The sequence below is a fragment of the Gracilinanus agilis genome, chromosome 3, assembly GCF_016433145.1.
Source record: "Gracilinanus agilis isolate LMUSP501 chromosome 3, AgileGrace, whole genome shotgun sequence".
Classification (NCBI taxonomy): domain Eukaryota; kingdom Metazoa; phylum Chordata; class Mammalia; order Didelphimorphia; family Didelphidae; genus Gracilinanus; species Gracilinanus agilis.
In genome coordinates, this window is record NC_058132.1 from 70,150,728 (window position 1) to 70,167,121 (window position 16,394).

General features: G+C 40.1%; 2 protein-coding genes across 3 annotated transcripts in view; one reads left to right on the forward strand and one right to left on the reverse strand.

Moving 5' to 3' along the window:
- SNRNP40 (small nuclear ribonucleoprotein U5 subunit 40) overlaps positions 1-14,084 on the reverse strand; it is a 51,180-nt gene extending 37,096 nt beyond the window's left edge. Inside the window, exons 1-3 of the mRNA XM_044671404.1 lie at positions 13,932-14,084; positions 7,400-7,529; positions 3,535-3,628 (exon numbers count right to left, since the gene is read on the reverse strand). Of these exons, the coding sequence (XP_044527339.1) occupies positions 3,535-3,628; positions 7,400-7,529; positions 13,932-14,084 (377 nt within the window). The remainder of the gene's footprint in view (positions 1-3,534; positions 3,629-7,399; positions 7,530-13,931) is intronic.
- Positions 14,085-14,532: 448 nt separating this feature from the next.
- Positions 14,533-16,394, forward strand: part of ZCCHC17 (zinc finger CCHC-type containing 17) — a 54,564-nt gene continuing 52,702 nt past the window's right edge. For both annotated transcript variants that reach the window (XM_044667967.1, XR_006505783.1), the window contains exon 1: positions 14,533-14,593. The gene's annotated coding sequence lies outside the window, so the exon portion shown is untranslated. The remainder of the gene's footprint in view (positions 14,594-16,394) is intronic.

Consider the following 16,394-nt stretch of genomic DNA (forward strand, 5'->3'; position numbering starts at 1 on the left):
GTTAACTCCCTTCAGTGGCCCTCAGTTTCCAAATCTTCAGAAGGTAAGGGTTGGATAAGTTTTCCAAGATCCTTTCCAACTCTACATCAATGATCCCATGACCCTTTCATACTACTATGTATTGAGTTTTGTAATGGTGCAGAGTTTGATACAATTAATAGCAATATCTACCTCAAATAGGAACAGCTATTTAGACTCTGTCCAGGGTACCTTCCATTGTTCTAGCAACTATCTCAAATGAACATGTATCCTGGTCAACTTGATGCCAATATTTGGCACATTAAACAAAATTATTTTCAAATGGCTATATTTGTCATACAGTTATATGATGTTACAGTGTGTGTGTGTAAGACATTTTGTAGAACCTTTAAGGTAGCTTTTTTTCTAAGTCAAATACTTGAAAAAAAATTAAAATGTTCGGTGGTGCTATATACAGTCGTCTCTTGCTATATGTTCACTTATCATGGCTTTACCATATTGCAGGTTTTTAAAAAAGTATATATCTAATTCTGTATTGCAGTTTTTACTATATCACAGGATTTTGTGGATGAATACCTAACTGTACACAAAGGAATGCAGTGTGCCACTACCGCTTACACAGGCTGAGATTGTACATTGCATACTACTGGCTGATGGAACGAAAGGCGACCAACCACAGAGCTATGTTCTGTATCCTGGGTGCCGATTGGCTCAATGACTATAGCACTGGTCTGTTTACTCTCCCATACTGTGTTCATACATTCTGCGGAGGGTGAAGATATTGCACCACCTGATGAAGCACCTGATGTAGTGGTGACTTCAGAGCTAAATAATTCATGATCTTCATCATTCAAGTTATGGTATAGTACTTCAATGGTATGTACCCATATAGAACTTTATATGCTGTTAAAATTACATAGGTTTAAGAGTGTAGAAAGGGTTTAAGAGCATATGAGTTGTTTATAAAAGTGTGGGAAAGGTTAATAAGAATGTGGAAAAAAGCTTATAGGACAGTGGGATGGGTTTATTAAGCCTCAAAATATATATAAATAATAAAATAAATATAATGTCACTATTTCATGGATTTTCACATATCACAGGGATCTCTGGAATGTAACTCCTGCAATAGGTGAGCAATCACTGTACTTGATTTTCATGAAGGATTAACTCTATGTGTATATATACTACTCTAACAGATCCATTGTAAAGGAAAGAAGAGAAAGCAGATGCATGAGTCCAGTAGCTGATGTCTTCTCATTTATTGGTTTAGGTGATCTTTTCTATTTTTAAAAACATCCTTTGAGATTCCTTGGAAAAACTCCTTCTTGAATGCCTTTAGAACTGCAATGCCTCCAGCATAGGGGTGCTGTGCATGTCTTTAGTCGGGTCCATATATTCTTCAATGATATCTTCTTAAATACCCTCACCATCTCTTCATATGGTAGTTAACTACAGGCACTGACTGAGGAATCAGGAGTCTAAATGAGCACCTCCCCCATCTTGGCCCTTGAGAGAGACCCATTGTAAAAACAATGATAAATAAATTCCACCTTCTCTGGTTTTATCTAAAAATACTCTTGGGATGATCTGATAGCTGGACCTCACACAAAGATCTCTATGGGGTTGTTTTCTTAAATCCTCTTCGATGTTTTAAAATATGATATGGTTCATAATATTCCATAATTCTTTGTCATAATATTTTATTAAAAGCTTTAAGTCTAAGTTGCCTTTGGTTGTCAAGTTTCAGGCAGCTGAAGTAATTTGGTTTTTTTTCTTGAAACATTTATTATCAGTTAAACTTCTCTAAAAAAAAAAGTGACAAGCAGACAACATCTCATTTTTCAGAATGGGCAGTTTGTTTAAACAGTTCAGGACAGAGCTAATGTAACCTATACGTTGTCTTCTCTTGGTCTTAATTTCTCCCCATCTGGCATTTAATTTAAACTGTTCCTCAAACCAATTGATGGTCTAAGTGGACACTAATTAAGGATTCAGAAATAATGAAGTTTATGTTCAGTTGTTTCCTATTAAAATATACTCCATTTTATTTAACAATATTATCCAGTGCTTGCCACATGCAGCACTTAACTTGTTCTTGAATAATGCAAATACCTACTTTTAGACTAAAACTTTAGCTACTTGAATTCTGTGATCCCAAACCATCTTTCCAGCAAAGACTGTACCATCTATCTCCATGCCTACAACTTACTTAAATGAAGGACAAGATAAAGTCTTCCATGTTATTATATTCTTTGCGAATGAGGCCGGAAGATAATAAGAAGCAATTTTCTTTTGGTCTGTTTGTTATGTTCACAGCAGGCAAACTGATATCCTATGAAGTGGTGATTCTTCTCAGCTTTGAGAACAGAAAGACACCAGTTCTGATCAACTTTTACCATCTATGCAAGGAGAATCTGTAAACCATGATGGTTCCCACTTAGAGATACCGTCTTTATATCTTCTGGTTTCATTTCAAATGAATGTCAAGATAGATGTAGTTCAGCTAATCACATTGCATCAACTCGGGGATCACTGGGCAGAGTCAGCAAAGTTAAAGTTTATAAAAGTTAGGGGCAGCTAGGTAGCACCAGGCCTAGAGTCAGGAGGACCAAAGTTCAAATTTGGCCTCAGACACTTTCTACCTGTGTGACCTTGGGCAAGGCATTTGACCCAACTACCTAAGCCATTGTCCTTTTGTCTTAGAATTGATACTAAGACTGAAGGTAAGGGTTTAAAAGAAAAAAAGTTTACCAAAGGTCTAATAAGGATGTGTTTCTAGTATCCTTTCACCATTTTCTGTTGATCTGCCATAATCATTACAGATATAATGGAAGAGAGCTGCACAATACAAGACCATTTTAAATTTTTGATTCATGGACAGTTATTATATCAGCTTGGTCTACTATCCATGAGCAATTAATATTTTTCCAATTGTTTAGATCTGGCTTTGTGTGAAGTGTTTTATAATTGTGTTCTTATAATTCCTGTTTTTGTCTTGGCAAGTAGATTTGAAGGTATTCCATATTGTTTAGAGTTATTTTAAATGGAATTTCTCTATCTCCTGCTGCTGGACTTTTTTGGTAATATATAGAAAATACTGATGATTTATGTAGATTCTGAACAGCTACTGGCCAAAAAAGGACAAATCCATCATTTTATAGCCAATAGTCTAGTGATGAGCATTTCCATTAATCAGGCTAATTCTTGGAACATAGGCATGTAGCCTGGAGTCAGTACCATACTAGAGAGAATCTGTCAGAGCTTCTCTACTAGTATATCCCTCAAGACTCCAGGATCTCTTGCAGATCAAATTGGGGCACAGAAGGACTTCTGTGAGTATCAGTTGAAAAAATAATGGTAGAGAGGCTAAGTGAGTGACTCAACATATTTTAAAGCTTTAAAAGAGTCTAAAAGAGTTGAAAAGAGGGTGATAAATAAGAGAACAATAGCTTGGACAGTAGGGTCTCTATACATTAGAGACATGATGAATTAGCAAGAGAGCATGAGAAGAGCTAATGCTAAACAAGCAATTATTCTTCTAATACTGATCCTTACCTCCCGTCTGTATTATAATGCAACTCCATGACTGCCCCACTGTGTCCTTTCAGGGTGGCATAGTTATCACAATCACCATACACATTCCACAGCACTGTGAAGGAAACAGAGATGCTTGTAAACCCTACTATAACATTATTACCTCCTCCCATATAGCCTGAAGACTCTCAGTCATCAGAACCTGTTGGCTCACTAGAGTCCAGAGGATGAATGAGTAACAGAAAACAAAGGCTAATGTTAGGCGGACGGTCACGAGGGCCATTTCTCCTCTACCTCGGGCACCTGTGTCTGGGAGAAATGGAAGTCAGATGTACCTGCTGGAAATTGGTTCATGAAGGGGTTAAGATGAGAGAAGAGTGGCTAGTGCAGGGGAGATGACCCGAGATTTGAAGGATCAAGGGATTGGAAATGTAAGGGTTAAAAATTAAAGATTGGACTAAATATATAAAAACGTGGTCACCAGAAATTATTACTCAAGCCAGAATGACTTTATAACAATTTATTTATAAAATAGAGGGAAAGAGTGAAAGTAAGGAAATGAGAAAGAATAGATATTTACTCTGCCCAGCAAAGGGGGCCCAGAGGTAAATTAAACAAGGGTTTTAGCCATGAGGCCTCCTCTAAGATGAGGAGCCTCTCCAGAGGCTAGTACCTCCAGAATAAGTCAGGGAAAGGAAGTCAGCCTTTTTCATTCACCCACATGGTAGTCCTAATAGAAAGTAGTCCTCAGCTGGAGCTCCTCCAAGGTCAAGTTGAAGGCAAAAGACCTTCTCACAGGAAGTTCTTGCCACTTTTAAAGACCATTTCTTTTCATCACTTCCTGTGCCTTCTTTCCACTTTATGTGGACCAATTACAGCTAAAGCTTTTCTTAGGACTTCCCAGGGGACAGTCAGTCAATTATGATTCGTCACCCACTTTCACACATCTCCACATACTTAAAGATAAGTGGGGTGTATAAGCTTTTGGTGATTAAATCTAAGAATGGGCAGGGAAAAGTTAATCCCATCTTCACAGAAGTCACAATGTGGATGAAGAGTAGGGTTATGATATAAGGGAAGTAAGAAGGAAAAGTAAAAAAATTAATAGATTATGATCAGATAAAAAGGGATTTCAGAGTTCTTGAACTTGAAGGTGGCACATCTGTGAGTGATGGCAAGATCAAGGGTATTATTGTGAGGCCAAGGTGGAGTAAAAGAGTAGTTCATGAGATGTGAGTAGGTTGAGGATATTTGAGGGAGAAATCAATATTTATATTAAAGCACCCTAGTAAGAAGGCAGAAATTGAGGAGAGAAAAATTGTGAGCCAGGTATTAAAGGAAAAGGAGCGACCTAAGGATTTAGAGACAGCAATGAGCAGGTTTTTAACTGGGTGGTAAATAGGAATAGCATTAATGTCAAAGAAAGAGGGGATTATTAAATAATGATAGAAAAAGGAAGTCTCTAGAAGTAGCAATGGGAAAAAAGGAATATTCTAGCTCTCCCACTTCTACTAGTAAGCTAAAGAGAGTGAGTGAAGATGCAGCTAAGTACTGAAAAGGGTGTCAAGGAGATTGTGTCATCAGGGGAAAGCCAGGTTTCAGTAAGAGATATTGGAAAGTGTGGGAGAGGAAAAGATTTAAGATGAAGCGAAGCCTTGTTTATGGAACAGGCATTCCAGAGGGCACAATGGAAGAACAGAGTGGAGTTAAGATGAAACTTTGGGGTGAAAGGGTTGAAGGTCGTGGGAATGAGGAACTGAGTAATGGAGGAGTAGAGTGGAGTTTGAATGATGATCTAAAGGAGTTCAGAATCACTGCGATGTGAAAGGTATAACCAGGTGTGAGAAAGTCCATGACTTGTGGGTGCCACTCTATCTTCAAAGGGTAGGTGCAGCAGGATGGGAGGTCTGAAATAGAAGGGAGGGGTGCTCTTCTTTGCATCAGAAGTTCTTCATATCCTAGTTGGGAGAACAGCAGGAAGTGAAAGATGCCTTGTGCTGGTATAGATGGAAGTGTTTCCTTTGGGGCAGATGGAAGGCACATAGCCTGGGCCCTAACAGTTTTACATCAGGAGACACACTGTTCCCAGAAACAGGTGGAAGACATAATGTTCTAGGGGTCAGTCTTCTCACCTGATGCTACAGAATTAGTCCTTATATCTAAGCTCAAACTGTCCCAGATGTACATGTTTTTCCCTCTGCTAGTCATGCTAGGCAAAAGTTTCCTTAAAAAAAAAAAAAAAAAAAAAAAAAAAAAAAATTTCCTCCAATTTTGTTGTTCAGGTTTGACTCTGTGACTCCATTTGAGGTTTTCTTAGCAGAGATATTGGAGGTTTTTGCCATTTCTTTTTCCAACTTATTTTACAGATGAAGAACTAAGGCAAACAGGATTGAGTGACTCACCCAGGGTCACACAATAAGTATCTAAAGTCAGATGTGAACTTAGGAAATTAAGTCATTCTAATTTCAGGCCCCAAAATTTATCCACTGTACCACCTACCTTAATTGGCTCCAATTAAACCAATTCATTATCCAAAAAGCATAACTCCAGATACAGTCTTCCCTCAATCTATTTCTGTAATTCCCGAACACATTTTTGTTGTCCTTTCTCACCTCTCAGTAAAATGTAAGCTGGAAATAAACAAAATTCTAGAAAGTTTCCTATTCAGCTTAATCAGGCATACTATAAAAAATATCTGGGAATTTCAGTGTACTGCCAGACCCAAGCCAAATTCAAGGGATGACAAAGCTGTCAAAAAAAAGCTTATGTAACATTAAGATACAGAGTCAGAGTATACATAAGAAGATTAAAAAGTTCACAATACACTGCTCTGGTCAAAACATATGAGGGGGGCAGCTGGGTAGCTCAGTGGAGTGAGAGTCAGGCCTAGAGACAGGAGGTCCTAGGTTCAAACCCGGCCTCAGCCACTTCCCAGCTGTGTGACCCTGGGCAAGTCACTTGACCCCCATTGCCCACCCTTACCACTCTTCCACCTATGAGACAATACACCGAAGTACAAGGGTTTAAAAAAAACAAAAACAAAACATATGAGATATGCTCAGTTTGGGGCACCATTCTGAGAAGGTCATGGGTTAAGACTTGGAGTGCATTCAAAGAAGCATTAATGGAATGATGAGAGGACTGAAGACCATATCATAAAAGGATAAGTGAAAGATCTGGGGATTCCTAGGTTGGAGAAGAAAAGCCTTTGAGGGACATGTGGAAAAGGGATTAGATGCGTTCTTCTTGGCCATACAGGAAAGAATTAGGAACAATAAGTATTGCAGACAGGCAGATTTAGGATTGATGTAAAGAAATACTTCCTTAATAAGAGTTGAATCTAAGCAGGAATCTAAGCATAGTGTCTCTAACACATTCAAGTATACTTTTATTTTCTCTTAAATCTCCTTCCATAGTAGCAGGAATTCATACCATTTCCCCTTGATAAGCTCATCTTTCCAAATATGGAGTGATTTCTGTGAGAAATTATTTGTAATATATTTAAGTTATGGTTTGAATCTGACAGTTTGCATGTCTCCTAAAAAAGCAGGTAATAAAGATTATGGTTATGAAAAGAATGCTTTTATAACTGAGTTCTTAGAAAAAGATAGAGTTGGGAGTCAGACAGTTAATTTCTCAGGGCCTATAAAGCAACACCTTATTCTCTCTTCTTTTCCAGCCTCAAAGATCTGCAACATCACCCTGCCCTACCTCCCACCCCATTCACTCCCACTCTTTCTTTCCCTTCTGATATTCTTTCTCCTCCTCCTCTCCCCACACTCCCTGTGCTGACATATATGTTTATTATTGTAGCTTTCAAGGTATTTTCAAAACCATAACTCCTTAAAGATGAAGTATTAAAGAAGATTCATAAATAATGTCTTACAGATGAGCCGGTCAAATCCTGCAGATGCTAGGGTGGATCCATTAGGGTGGAACTTGCTACAGTATACTTCCCCTTCGTGTCCCGAGAGCAGCATGATAGGAGCCTGAAGAGAGGAACACCGTGGAGGACCCTAAACACACAAGAGAAAGACAGGTTGGTCGTCACATCCATGGGTTTAAGAAGAAGACCTTAGTGCTTATTTGTTGGTTAGTTTCTTTTTCAGAGGGAAAGGAAGGAAAGAATACAGAGAAAAGAGAGGACATATTAAGAAAAAAAGAACATAAGAAAGCACTTTTTTTCCTTTTTAACAATGAAATAGATAAACATGTTTTATCCAAATTTACAGAGAGCTAAATTACAACTAATTTTGAGTATCAAAACTATTATGACTTTCTTGCTTTATTTCCACTCATGGTTGTCTCCTGGAAAATAGTGAGTCAGTCAATAATTAGTTAGTAAGTACTGAGAATACAAAGGAAAGCAAAAAAAATGGTCCCTGTCCTCAAGGAGCTCACTTTCTAATAGTGGAGATGATGTACAAATAACTTTCTACATACAGGACAAATACAGAGTAGATGGAAGGTAATTTCCTAGGGAAGACAGGAGCAGTGCGAGGATAGGAGGGGAAAAGCAAGGCCTCTGGCAGAAGGTGGGGTTTGAGATGAGTCTTAGAGAAAAATCCAGGAGGAACAGGTAAAAAAGGAGAACATGCCAAGCACAAAAAGCAAGCAGGGAAAAGGCATAGAGCAAGGAGATGGACTATATGGGAAGGAAGCTGGAGTCATTGAACCACAAAGTATAAGACTGAAAGGAAAGGAAGGTTATATTTTCTATTTGATCCTGGAAGTAACATGGAAACATTGGAGTTTATCCAGTCATATGTGTGTGTATGTGTCTGTCTGCCTGTGTGTGTGTGTCTCTGTGTATGTCAGAGAGAGAGAAAGAGAGAGAGAGAAAGAGAGAGAGAGAAATAGAGAGAGAGAAAGAGAGAGAATAGACTCTACCACTAACTCAATTTAAGTAATCTGTTAAATGTTTAAATGCAGAGAGTAACATCTGTCCTAGTGACCTCATGTGGCTACTGTGCCAATAAAATGTGATAAAATATGTCAAATTGTTTTTTAAAGTTTGGCTACAGTAACTTATTCAATTGCTTGCTGATTCAATTCATCTTGTATTTATTAAGCTTCTTTTATAGACAAGAGAGGTGCTAGGAGCTAGGGATATATAGACAAAAATAAAACTCGGGACATATAAGTGTGCACATATAATTGAATTCAATAACAGAGGGTAGGGGTGTGAAGAACACTAACACCTAGGGATGAGGGAACTGTGGGAAGCAGGGGAAGACTTCAAAGCAGATATACCCCAAATGAAGGAAAATACAGATTATAAAAGGTAGAAACAAGGAAGGTGTACACTCCAGGAATGGGATGGCAGGGGTAGGAGACAGAACAGGGAGATTTTGGTAATCCAGCACAGCTGGACTATAATGTCTCCAAAGTTTTAGAATAAAAAGAATCACCAACATTTATGGATTGCACTTCATCTATATTATTTCATATGACTCTCATAACAGCTCTATAGGGAAAGTACTATAAGAATTATCTCCATTCTTTTTAGGTGAGAAAATTGAGAAAAGAAGCATTCAGTGACTTGCTACAATCTCAGATCCAGCAGAAGGTGGGTAGTCCCACCTGACTCTAATCTAGCATGCTTTCCATTACTTCATGCTGCCTTTATTTAGTAAGGTGGAATAGGGTGAATCTGGTTGGTGAGCTCCCTATAGAGAAGCAAAGGACTATACATGTGAATGCTACAGCGGTTGGTAGACACAGGTGATGCATCAATCTGTTTTCTGAAATTATTTCTTGATAATATGAGAGTATTATGGGTGGGTAGAGGGGGAGATAAGATTTTTTTTTAACTCTTACTTTCTGTCCAAGTATCAATTCTAAGAGAAAAGAGTGGCAAGGGCTAAACAATTGCCCAGGGTCACATAGCTAGGAAGTATATGAGGCCAGATTTGAATTCAGTTCTATGGACTCCAGGCCTTGCACTCTATCCACTATGCCATTTAGCTGCCCTGAGCTAGATGTTTTTAAAAGGCATTAATAAAATATTTTCTAAAAAATAAAGGCAATGAGAATCCTTTGTGGAAGGTTGAGTTTTATTTTATCCAAGAGGCAATGGGGAGCCACTGAGGATTTCTGCCAGGGGAGTGCCATGGGCAGAAATATGCCTTAAGAAAATTTTGGCATCTGTGTGGAGAACTGAGGGTTATGGGAAAAGCCTGGAATCAAGGAGGCAAGTCAGAGGTTATTATAATACCATATCACAATACCAAAGGGGACAAGAACCTGAAAAAGGATGCTGACAGCACAAAAGGAAAAGAAAGGCCCAAATGGGAAAGGCATTATGGAGACAAAACCTGATGGGACTTATTAATAAGATTTGGGAAAGGGAAAAGTCAAGGATGACTCCAAGCTTATGAATCTGGATTATTTTGAGGGAAAAAAACCTAGGCAATTTGAGGAGAGGTAGAAATGATGATTAAACTTATACTGGGGATTAAGAACACTGAGGGATAATCTAGCCAGAAGGTCAAGGACCAAGCTTTGGGGGATACCAACATCTGGGGGATACCAACATTTAAGGGCAACAGACTGATGAAGCAGCAAAAAGACTGAGGAGGCACAGAGATTATATCTCCTTTCAGTTACCCACTGGAAAAGAAGCAGGGTCTAATGGAGAGAGTTCTGGAGTTGAAGGGAGAAAGACCTAGTTGGAACCCATACTTTTGACACTTACTAACTTTAAAGGCCAGGCATAAATCACTTAACTCTCTGAGGCTCAGTTTACCCATCTGCAAGAAAATGAATATAAAGTTCTTAATAAATAATCTTAGAGTGCTACACAAAAATAAGCTTTCCTAATGCCCAAGTATTAAAAGGGTACAACCAAAACACTGAAAGCAGTCCTATATAATCCATTACCAAGATGTCAATCAATAAGCACAAAGTACTAATCATATATAAAGGACTATGCTTTATCATAGCTGAGATAAAAAAGTTTAGATAACAGATAACTCACATTTATGTAGCCTTTAAGATTGCAAAGCTCTTTCTCCAAAGTAACCCTGATGTAGGGAAATGGAATTATTATCCCCATTTTACTGATAAGGAAACTGAGGCTCAGTGTTGAAATGACTTGCCCAAGGAAATATTGCTAATAACAAGCCACAACTTGAATCCAAATCACTTGATGCCCAAACTAGCATTCTTTGCCTTATACTGGGCATTCTCTTACATAGCATCTGTCATTACTACAAAGATCTGTGTAGAGGTGCGACAAAATACTAATATAGAAAACTAGGCTATTCAACATTACATGACAAATACAGGGGGGGGTGCAAAATAAGTTTCTTCAAGGTATAAAGAAGCAGAATATGAATAACTGGGAAACTCTGGGCAAATCACTTAAAATTCAATTGCCTAGCCTTTACTGCCTTTCTGCCTTGGAACTGATACTTAGTATCTATTCTAAAATGGTAATGATTAAAAATAATAATAATAATAATAATAATAATAACTAAGGAGATCACTTGGGCTTGTCTGTAAAAGCAGAAGAGCCTTCAAACTGAAATTAGGAGACATGAGTTCAAATTCAATCTCTGCTATCTATGAATGACCTAATCTGTAAATTGAGGAGGTGGCCTGGGCCATATCTCAGGTCCTTCCTACCTCTAAATCATATGCTCCTAAATTAAAAGGGCTCTGCAAACAACAGGCATCCAGGCCAGTTTTTGTATCCCTTTGTTCATAGACAACAGGATGGTATTCAAGACAAGACCAAAGATCTAGGGGTTGAGGCCTGGCTCCATCGCTTGAACAAGGCAATTACATACTTTGAGCCTCAGCTTATTCCTTGAGAAATTAGAGGATGAGACTAGATAGTGTCTAAGATCCTTTTATTTGCTAAAGTCATTCAATAACATTTATTAAGAGCTTACTATATGCCAGGCACTATGCTAAGCAAGGCGATTCAAAGGTAAAAGACAGTAAATACTCTCAAGGAGCTCTAATGTAAATGTAATGTAAACAGCTATGTATAAACTAGCTTGTACAAAGTAAATTGGAAATAATCACCAGAGAAAAAGCCTCCATATTAAGGGAGAATGGGAAAGGTTTCTTAAAAAAAGGTAGTATTTTAGTTGGCACTTAAAGCCAGGGACACCAGCAGGCAGAGATTAGATGGGAGAGCATTTCACACGTGGGGGACGGTCAATGAAAATGCCCCAAGTCTGGAGATGAAGTGTTTTGTTCAAGAACAGGAAGAAGGCCAGTGTCAGTGGAGGAGTGTACAAAATGTAAGAAGACCAGAAAGGGAATAAGGCGGTGCAGAGGGGGAAGAAGCCCTAAATTATCAAGGGCTTTGATTTCAAAATAAGATTTTATTTGATTATGGAGATGATAGGGAACCACTGGAGTTTATCAAGGGGTGGGGGGTGAGGGTGGAATATTATAGTCAGACCTGCATTTTAGGAAGATCACACTTGAATGGAGGATGAACTAGAGTGGGGAGAGCTAGGGAGACCAACCAGAGGATTATTAAATAGTCCAACTTTGAGTTGATGAAGGCCTATATCAGAGTAATAGCAATGTTAGAGGAAAGAAAGAGGTGTATGTGAGAGATGTTACAAGAGATCTAACATTTGGAGATGAGAGATTAGAGCTCAGCAGAGAGGTTAGGGTAGGATAAGTAGATTTGAAAATTGTCAGCAAAAGATGATAATTAAATTCACAGAAGTTAACAATATCACCAAGAGAAGTAGAGAGAAGTGAAGAGGGCGCAAGACAAAATCTTACAGACCCTCTCAGTGTGTGTGACTTTGAAGAGAATCCAGGAAAGGAGACTGAGAAGGAGCAGTCAGAAGATAAGAGGGAGAACTAGAGAGAAGAGAGCGAACAGTGTTGAGCATTGAAGAGAGATCAAGAAGGATGAGAGAATTGAAAAAAGGCCATTAGATTTGGAAAATGAAAGATCATCAGTCACTTTCAAGAGGGGTTTCAGTTGAAATGATGGGCTCTGAAAGCAGACCAGAGTTAAGAAGTGACAGAAAGGAAGTGGAAGTGCCTATTACAGTCAGCCTTCTCAAAGAGTTTCATCACAAAAAGGAGGTGAGATAAACAAAAACAGCTAGAAGGGTCAAATGGATTAAGTGAATTTTTTTTGAAGAGAAGAGAGCATGTTTACAGGCAGCAGGGAAATAGCCAACAAAATGATTCAAAATAGTGAGAGATAAGTAAGAGGGGATGATAAAAGGAGCAATCATCTGAAAACAGGTAAGAATGATATCACAGGTGCAGGTAGAAGGGTTAGCCTTGGCAAAGAAAAGGGAGATAGTGGCAGAAGACATGAGTGATATGAAATGAGGAGGAGAAAAGAGGAAGCTCACACAGAATAACTTCAAATTTTTCTATAAAATATGAATAGTCCAACTTTGAGGTGATGAAGGCCTGTACCAGAGTAGCAGAAGCTGAGTCTCAGCTTATCCCTTGAAAAATCAGAGGATGAGACCAGATAGTGTCTAATGTCCTTTTATTTGCTAAAACCTAAAATCATTCAGCTGAGAGAATGAAGGAGGGAGGCAGGTTTAAGAAGGGGTTTGGAAGAATCCTTGTAGAAAATGGGATAGTGAGCTGATTAGAGAGGTATAATTGGGATATCTTTTAGCATTGAAGGCCCAATTGAGGTTATGAAATACATATCCTAGTGGACATGGTATGATTTTGTGGTTTTTCTCCAACTTCTTTCAGCAGCAAGTAGTGTTTTCAAAAAAATAGTAGGTGTTTTCAAGTCCTAAATGTGTTATCACATAGAAAAGACCTTTCCTCCTCGTTCCTCCCCACCTAGAATCAAACAGAAAGATGTAGATTTCATCTCAATAGAAGGGAAAAAAATTTCTAATTTTGAAAACTGTCCAAAAGTCGAATGGGTAGCATTGAAAGTTACTGAGCCCTCCCTCAGAGTAAATGTGTCCCCCTGGTGGGAAATTAGGTCACTTGTCAGCATCTATGAATGTATAATCTCTTTGGGCCTCAGGTTCACCATCTGCAAAATAAGGGTTCTGGCTTAGAAAGTGTCTGGGCTTCCTTTAAGCTCTGACAACTTTGAGTCTATAACTTCTCTGAGCCTCAGTTTCTCTCTCTGTAAAGGAAGAAAACTGGGCTTTGAAGGTATGTTCCCGAGGTCCCCTCTAGTTCTGACAGTCAGGGGACGAGGGCGGAAAAGGGAAAAAAGGAGAAAGAGCAGGGGAAGGAGGAGGAAAGGAGTATGAAAGGAGAAAGAAGAGGAGAAGGAGGAAAGGGGTTGGGAAAGGAGGAGGAAGGGAAGAAGAGGGGGGAGGAGGAAGAGATGGTGAAAGAGGGTAGGAAAAGAGAAAAAGGGAAAGAGAGAGGAGGAAAAAGGAATGAGACCTGACAGGAGGAGACAGGGCTGGTAGCTGGGGCCAGCTCATTAGTTCACTTACTGCTTGTAGCAGGGCCCCCGGCGGCGGCTGCTGGCCCGCAGCAGGCCCGGCCCCAGCCCCTGGTCCGGCCGCTCCCAACAGCAGCTCATGCCGGGGCCGCTTGAGGGGCACCAGCGGCAACTCCGGGCCCTTTCGCTTGTGTTGCTCGATCATGGCTGACTCTAGTAGCGCGGACCGCTCAGTCCACAGGCCGCGCCGGGGTCTATGGCCCGGCTCCCATTGGCCTAGGATATCCCCTCCCACCAAGGAACTTCCGTCCTTAGCTGGACCAATCAATTTTCCGAATGTGTTCCAGAGCAAGAGTAGAGTAGTTAATTCTGTCTCACCTCTTCTTATTGGACAGATGTCGAAGCCTTCACAGCAAACATCAGAATGTGATTGGTTGCTATGTGTGTATGTGAGCTGGGTGTCAATAAACTTCCTGTGAGGAGTACTTTGTTAACTTTTCCTTGCCTCTTCTTATTGGGACAGAAACTGGACTGTCACTGCGAGAATCAAACTGCGATTGGTCAATGCATCCAGGGGGCGAGTTTCCTGGGCGCGCGGTGCCTGATGGACGGCAGCTAACGGATTGGCTAAGGGGAAGCCTGGTGTGGGATTGGCTGCGAACTGAGCGCTTCATGGCGGCTTCCTCTTAGATCTTGTACCCTGCGGGCGTCCGAGTGAGTACTCGAGTTTTGGGGATTGTCTTGGGGACTGCCCGGAGCTACCGGCAGGTGGGAATGCGGGGATCCAGAGCCCAGGACTGTATGTCACCTCTCCTGGTCTTCTTCCCACTGGGAGAGACTTGTGGCCCTGTGCGTTGGCCGGGGGATCAAAGTAGTCAATTAATAAGCATTTATTAAATGCGTACTCTGTTCCAAGCTATGGGAATTCAAGACCCTGCCAGCTTCTGAGAAGAATATCCATCCAGCGAGTTCAAAGGACAGAGTCTTGGGTTTGCAGCCAATTTATCTTAAAATCATTTAGATTGACTTAGGCTTGAGACCTGACTTCTTGTCTTTTAGTTGCTGTAAGTTATTTAGTATGTATAAATATGACTTGCATCTTATGGAATAAGAATGATACAGTTTGAACAGTCCTGGAAACAATCCTCTGGGACTATTGCTTCTTGAATAGAGGACTTACAAACCTTGTTTATGTTCTAAGCCCCCCCCCTTTTTTTTTAAACCCTTGTGCTTCGGTGTATTGTCTCATAGGTGGAAGATTGGTAAGGGTGGGCAATGGGGGTCAAGTGACTTGCCCAGGGTCACACAGCTGGGAAGTGGCTGAGGCCGGGTTTGAACCTAGGACCTCCTGTCTCTAGGCCTGACTCTCACTCCACTGAGCTACCCAGCTGCCCCTCTAACCCATTTTGCAGTAAGTCTTGTGTAGCCGGTGCACCCCTTAGCATCATATTTTTTTTTTAACTCTTCCCTCCCCTTTTGGAATCAGTATTGTGTATTGGTTCCAAGGCAGAAGAGCGGTTAAGTGAGTTGCCCAAGATCACAGAGCTGGGAAGTGTCTGAGGCCAGAGTTGAACCTAGGATTTCCTGTCTCTAGGTCTGGCTCTCAATCCACTAAGCTACCCAGCTGCCCCCAGAATCATCTTTTAAATGCATAAAATAAGATACATGAAATTATAATGGAAGGAAAGAAGCATTTATTAAGTGCCAGGTATTTTACTAAGCCCTTTACAAATATTATTTCATTTGATTTTCATAACAACCCTTAAAAGTAGGTGCTGTTCTTTTGCTGTTGAGGAAACTGAGGTAAACAGAGGTCAACTGACTTTTCCAAGGTCATAAAGGTAGTTTTTGGGGCAGTATTTGAATTCAAATCTTCCTGACTTTGGTCTCATTCTTTTTTCCTCTAAACCTCATTCTCTTTCCCTCTAAACCTCCCTCCAAGCATATATCTTTCCTTTTACTGTAAAATATAATACCATCTTTATAGTCCCTCAGGATCTTAACCTAAAAATCATTCTGGATTCCTTATTCTCTCTCCCCTCCTCCTCCTTCTTCTCCCCTTTCTCCTTCCCCATCCATATCCAATCTGTTGCCAAAGCCTGTCAATTTCCCTTTAAGACATCTCTCAAATATACCCCCTTCACTTTTTTGACACTTGTTACCACCCTGGTGAAGGCTCTAAACTTTATGCCTGGATTCTTGCAATAGTTGCTTGATGGATGTGATTGTTTCAAGTCTCCCCTCACTCCACTCCATCCCTCTGTCCCAAAGCAAAGGTCCTACCATAACACCACCCCCCCATCAATAAACTCACCTGGCTCCCTATCACCTCCAATAATAAATATCCTATTTGGCATTCAAAGCCCTTGATAACCTATCTCCCTCCACCTCCTGCAACTAACAGTCTCTTTAAATATCTCTCTCTTCCTTTCTCTCTTTCCCTCCCTCCCTCTTCCCCATCTCTCTCTCTCTCTCTCTCTCTCTCTCTCTCTCTCTCTCTCTCTCTCTCTCTCTC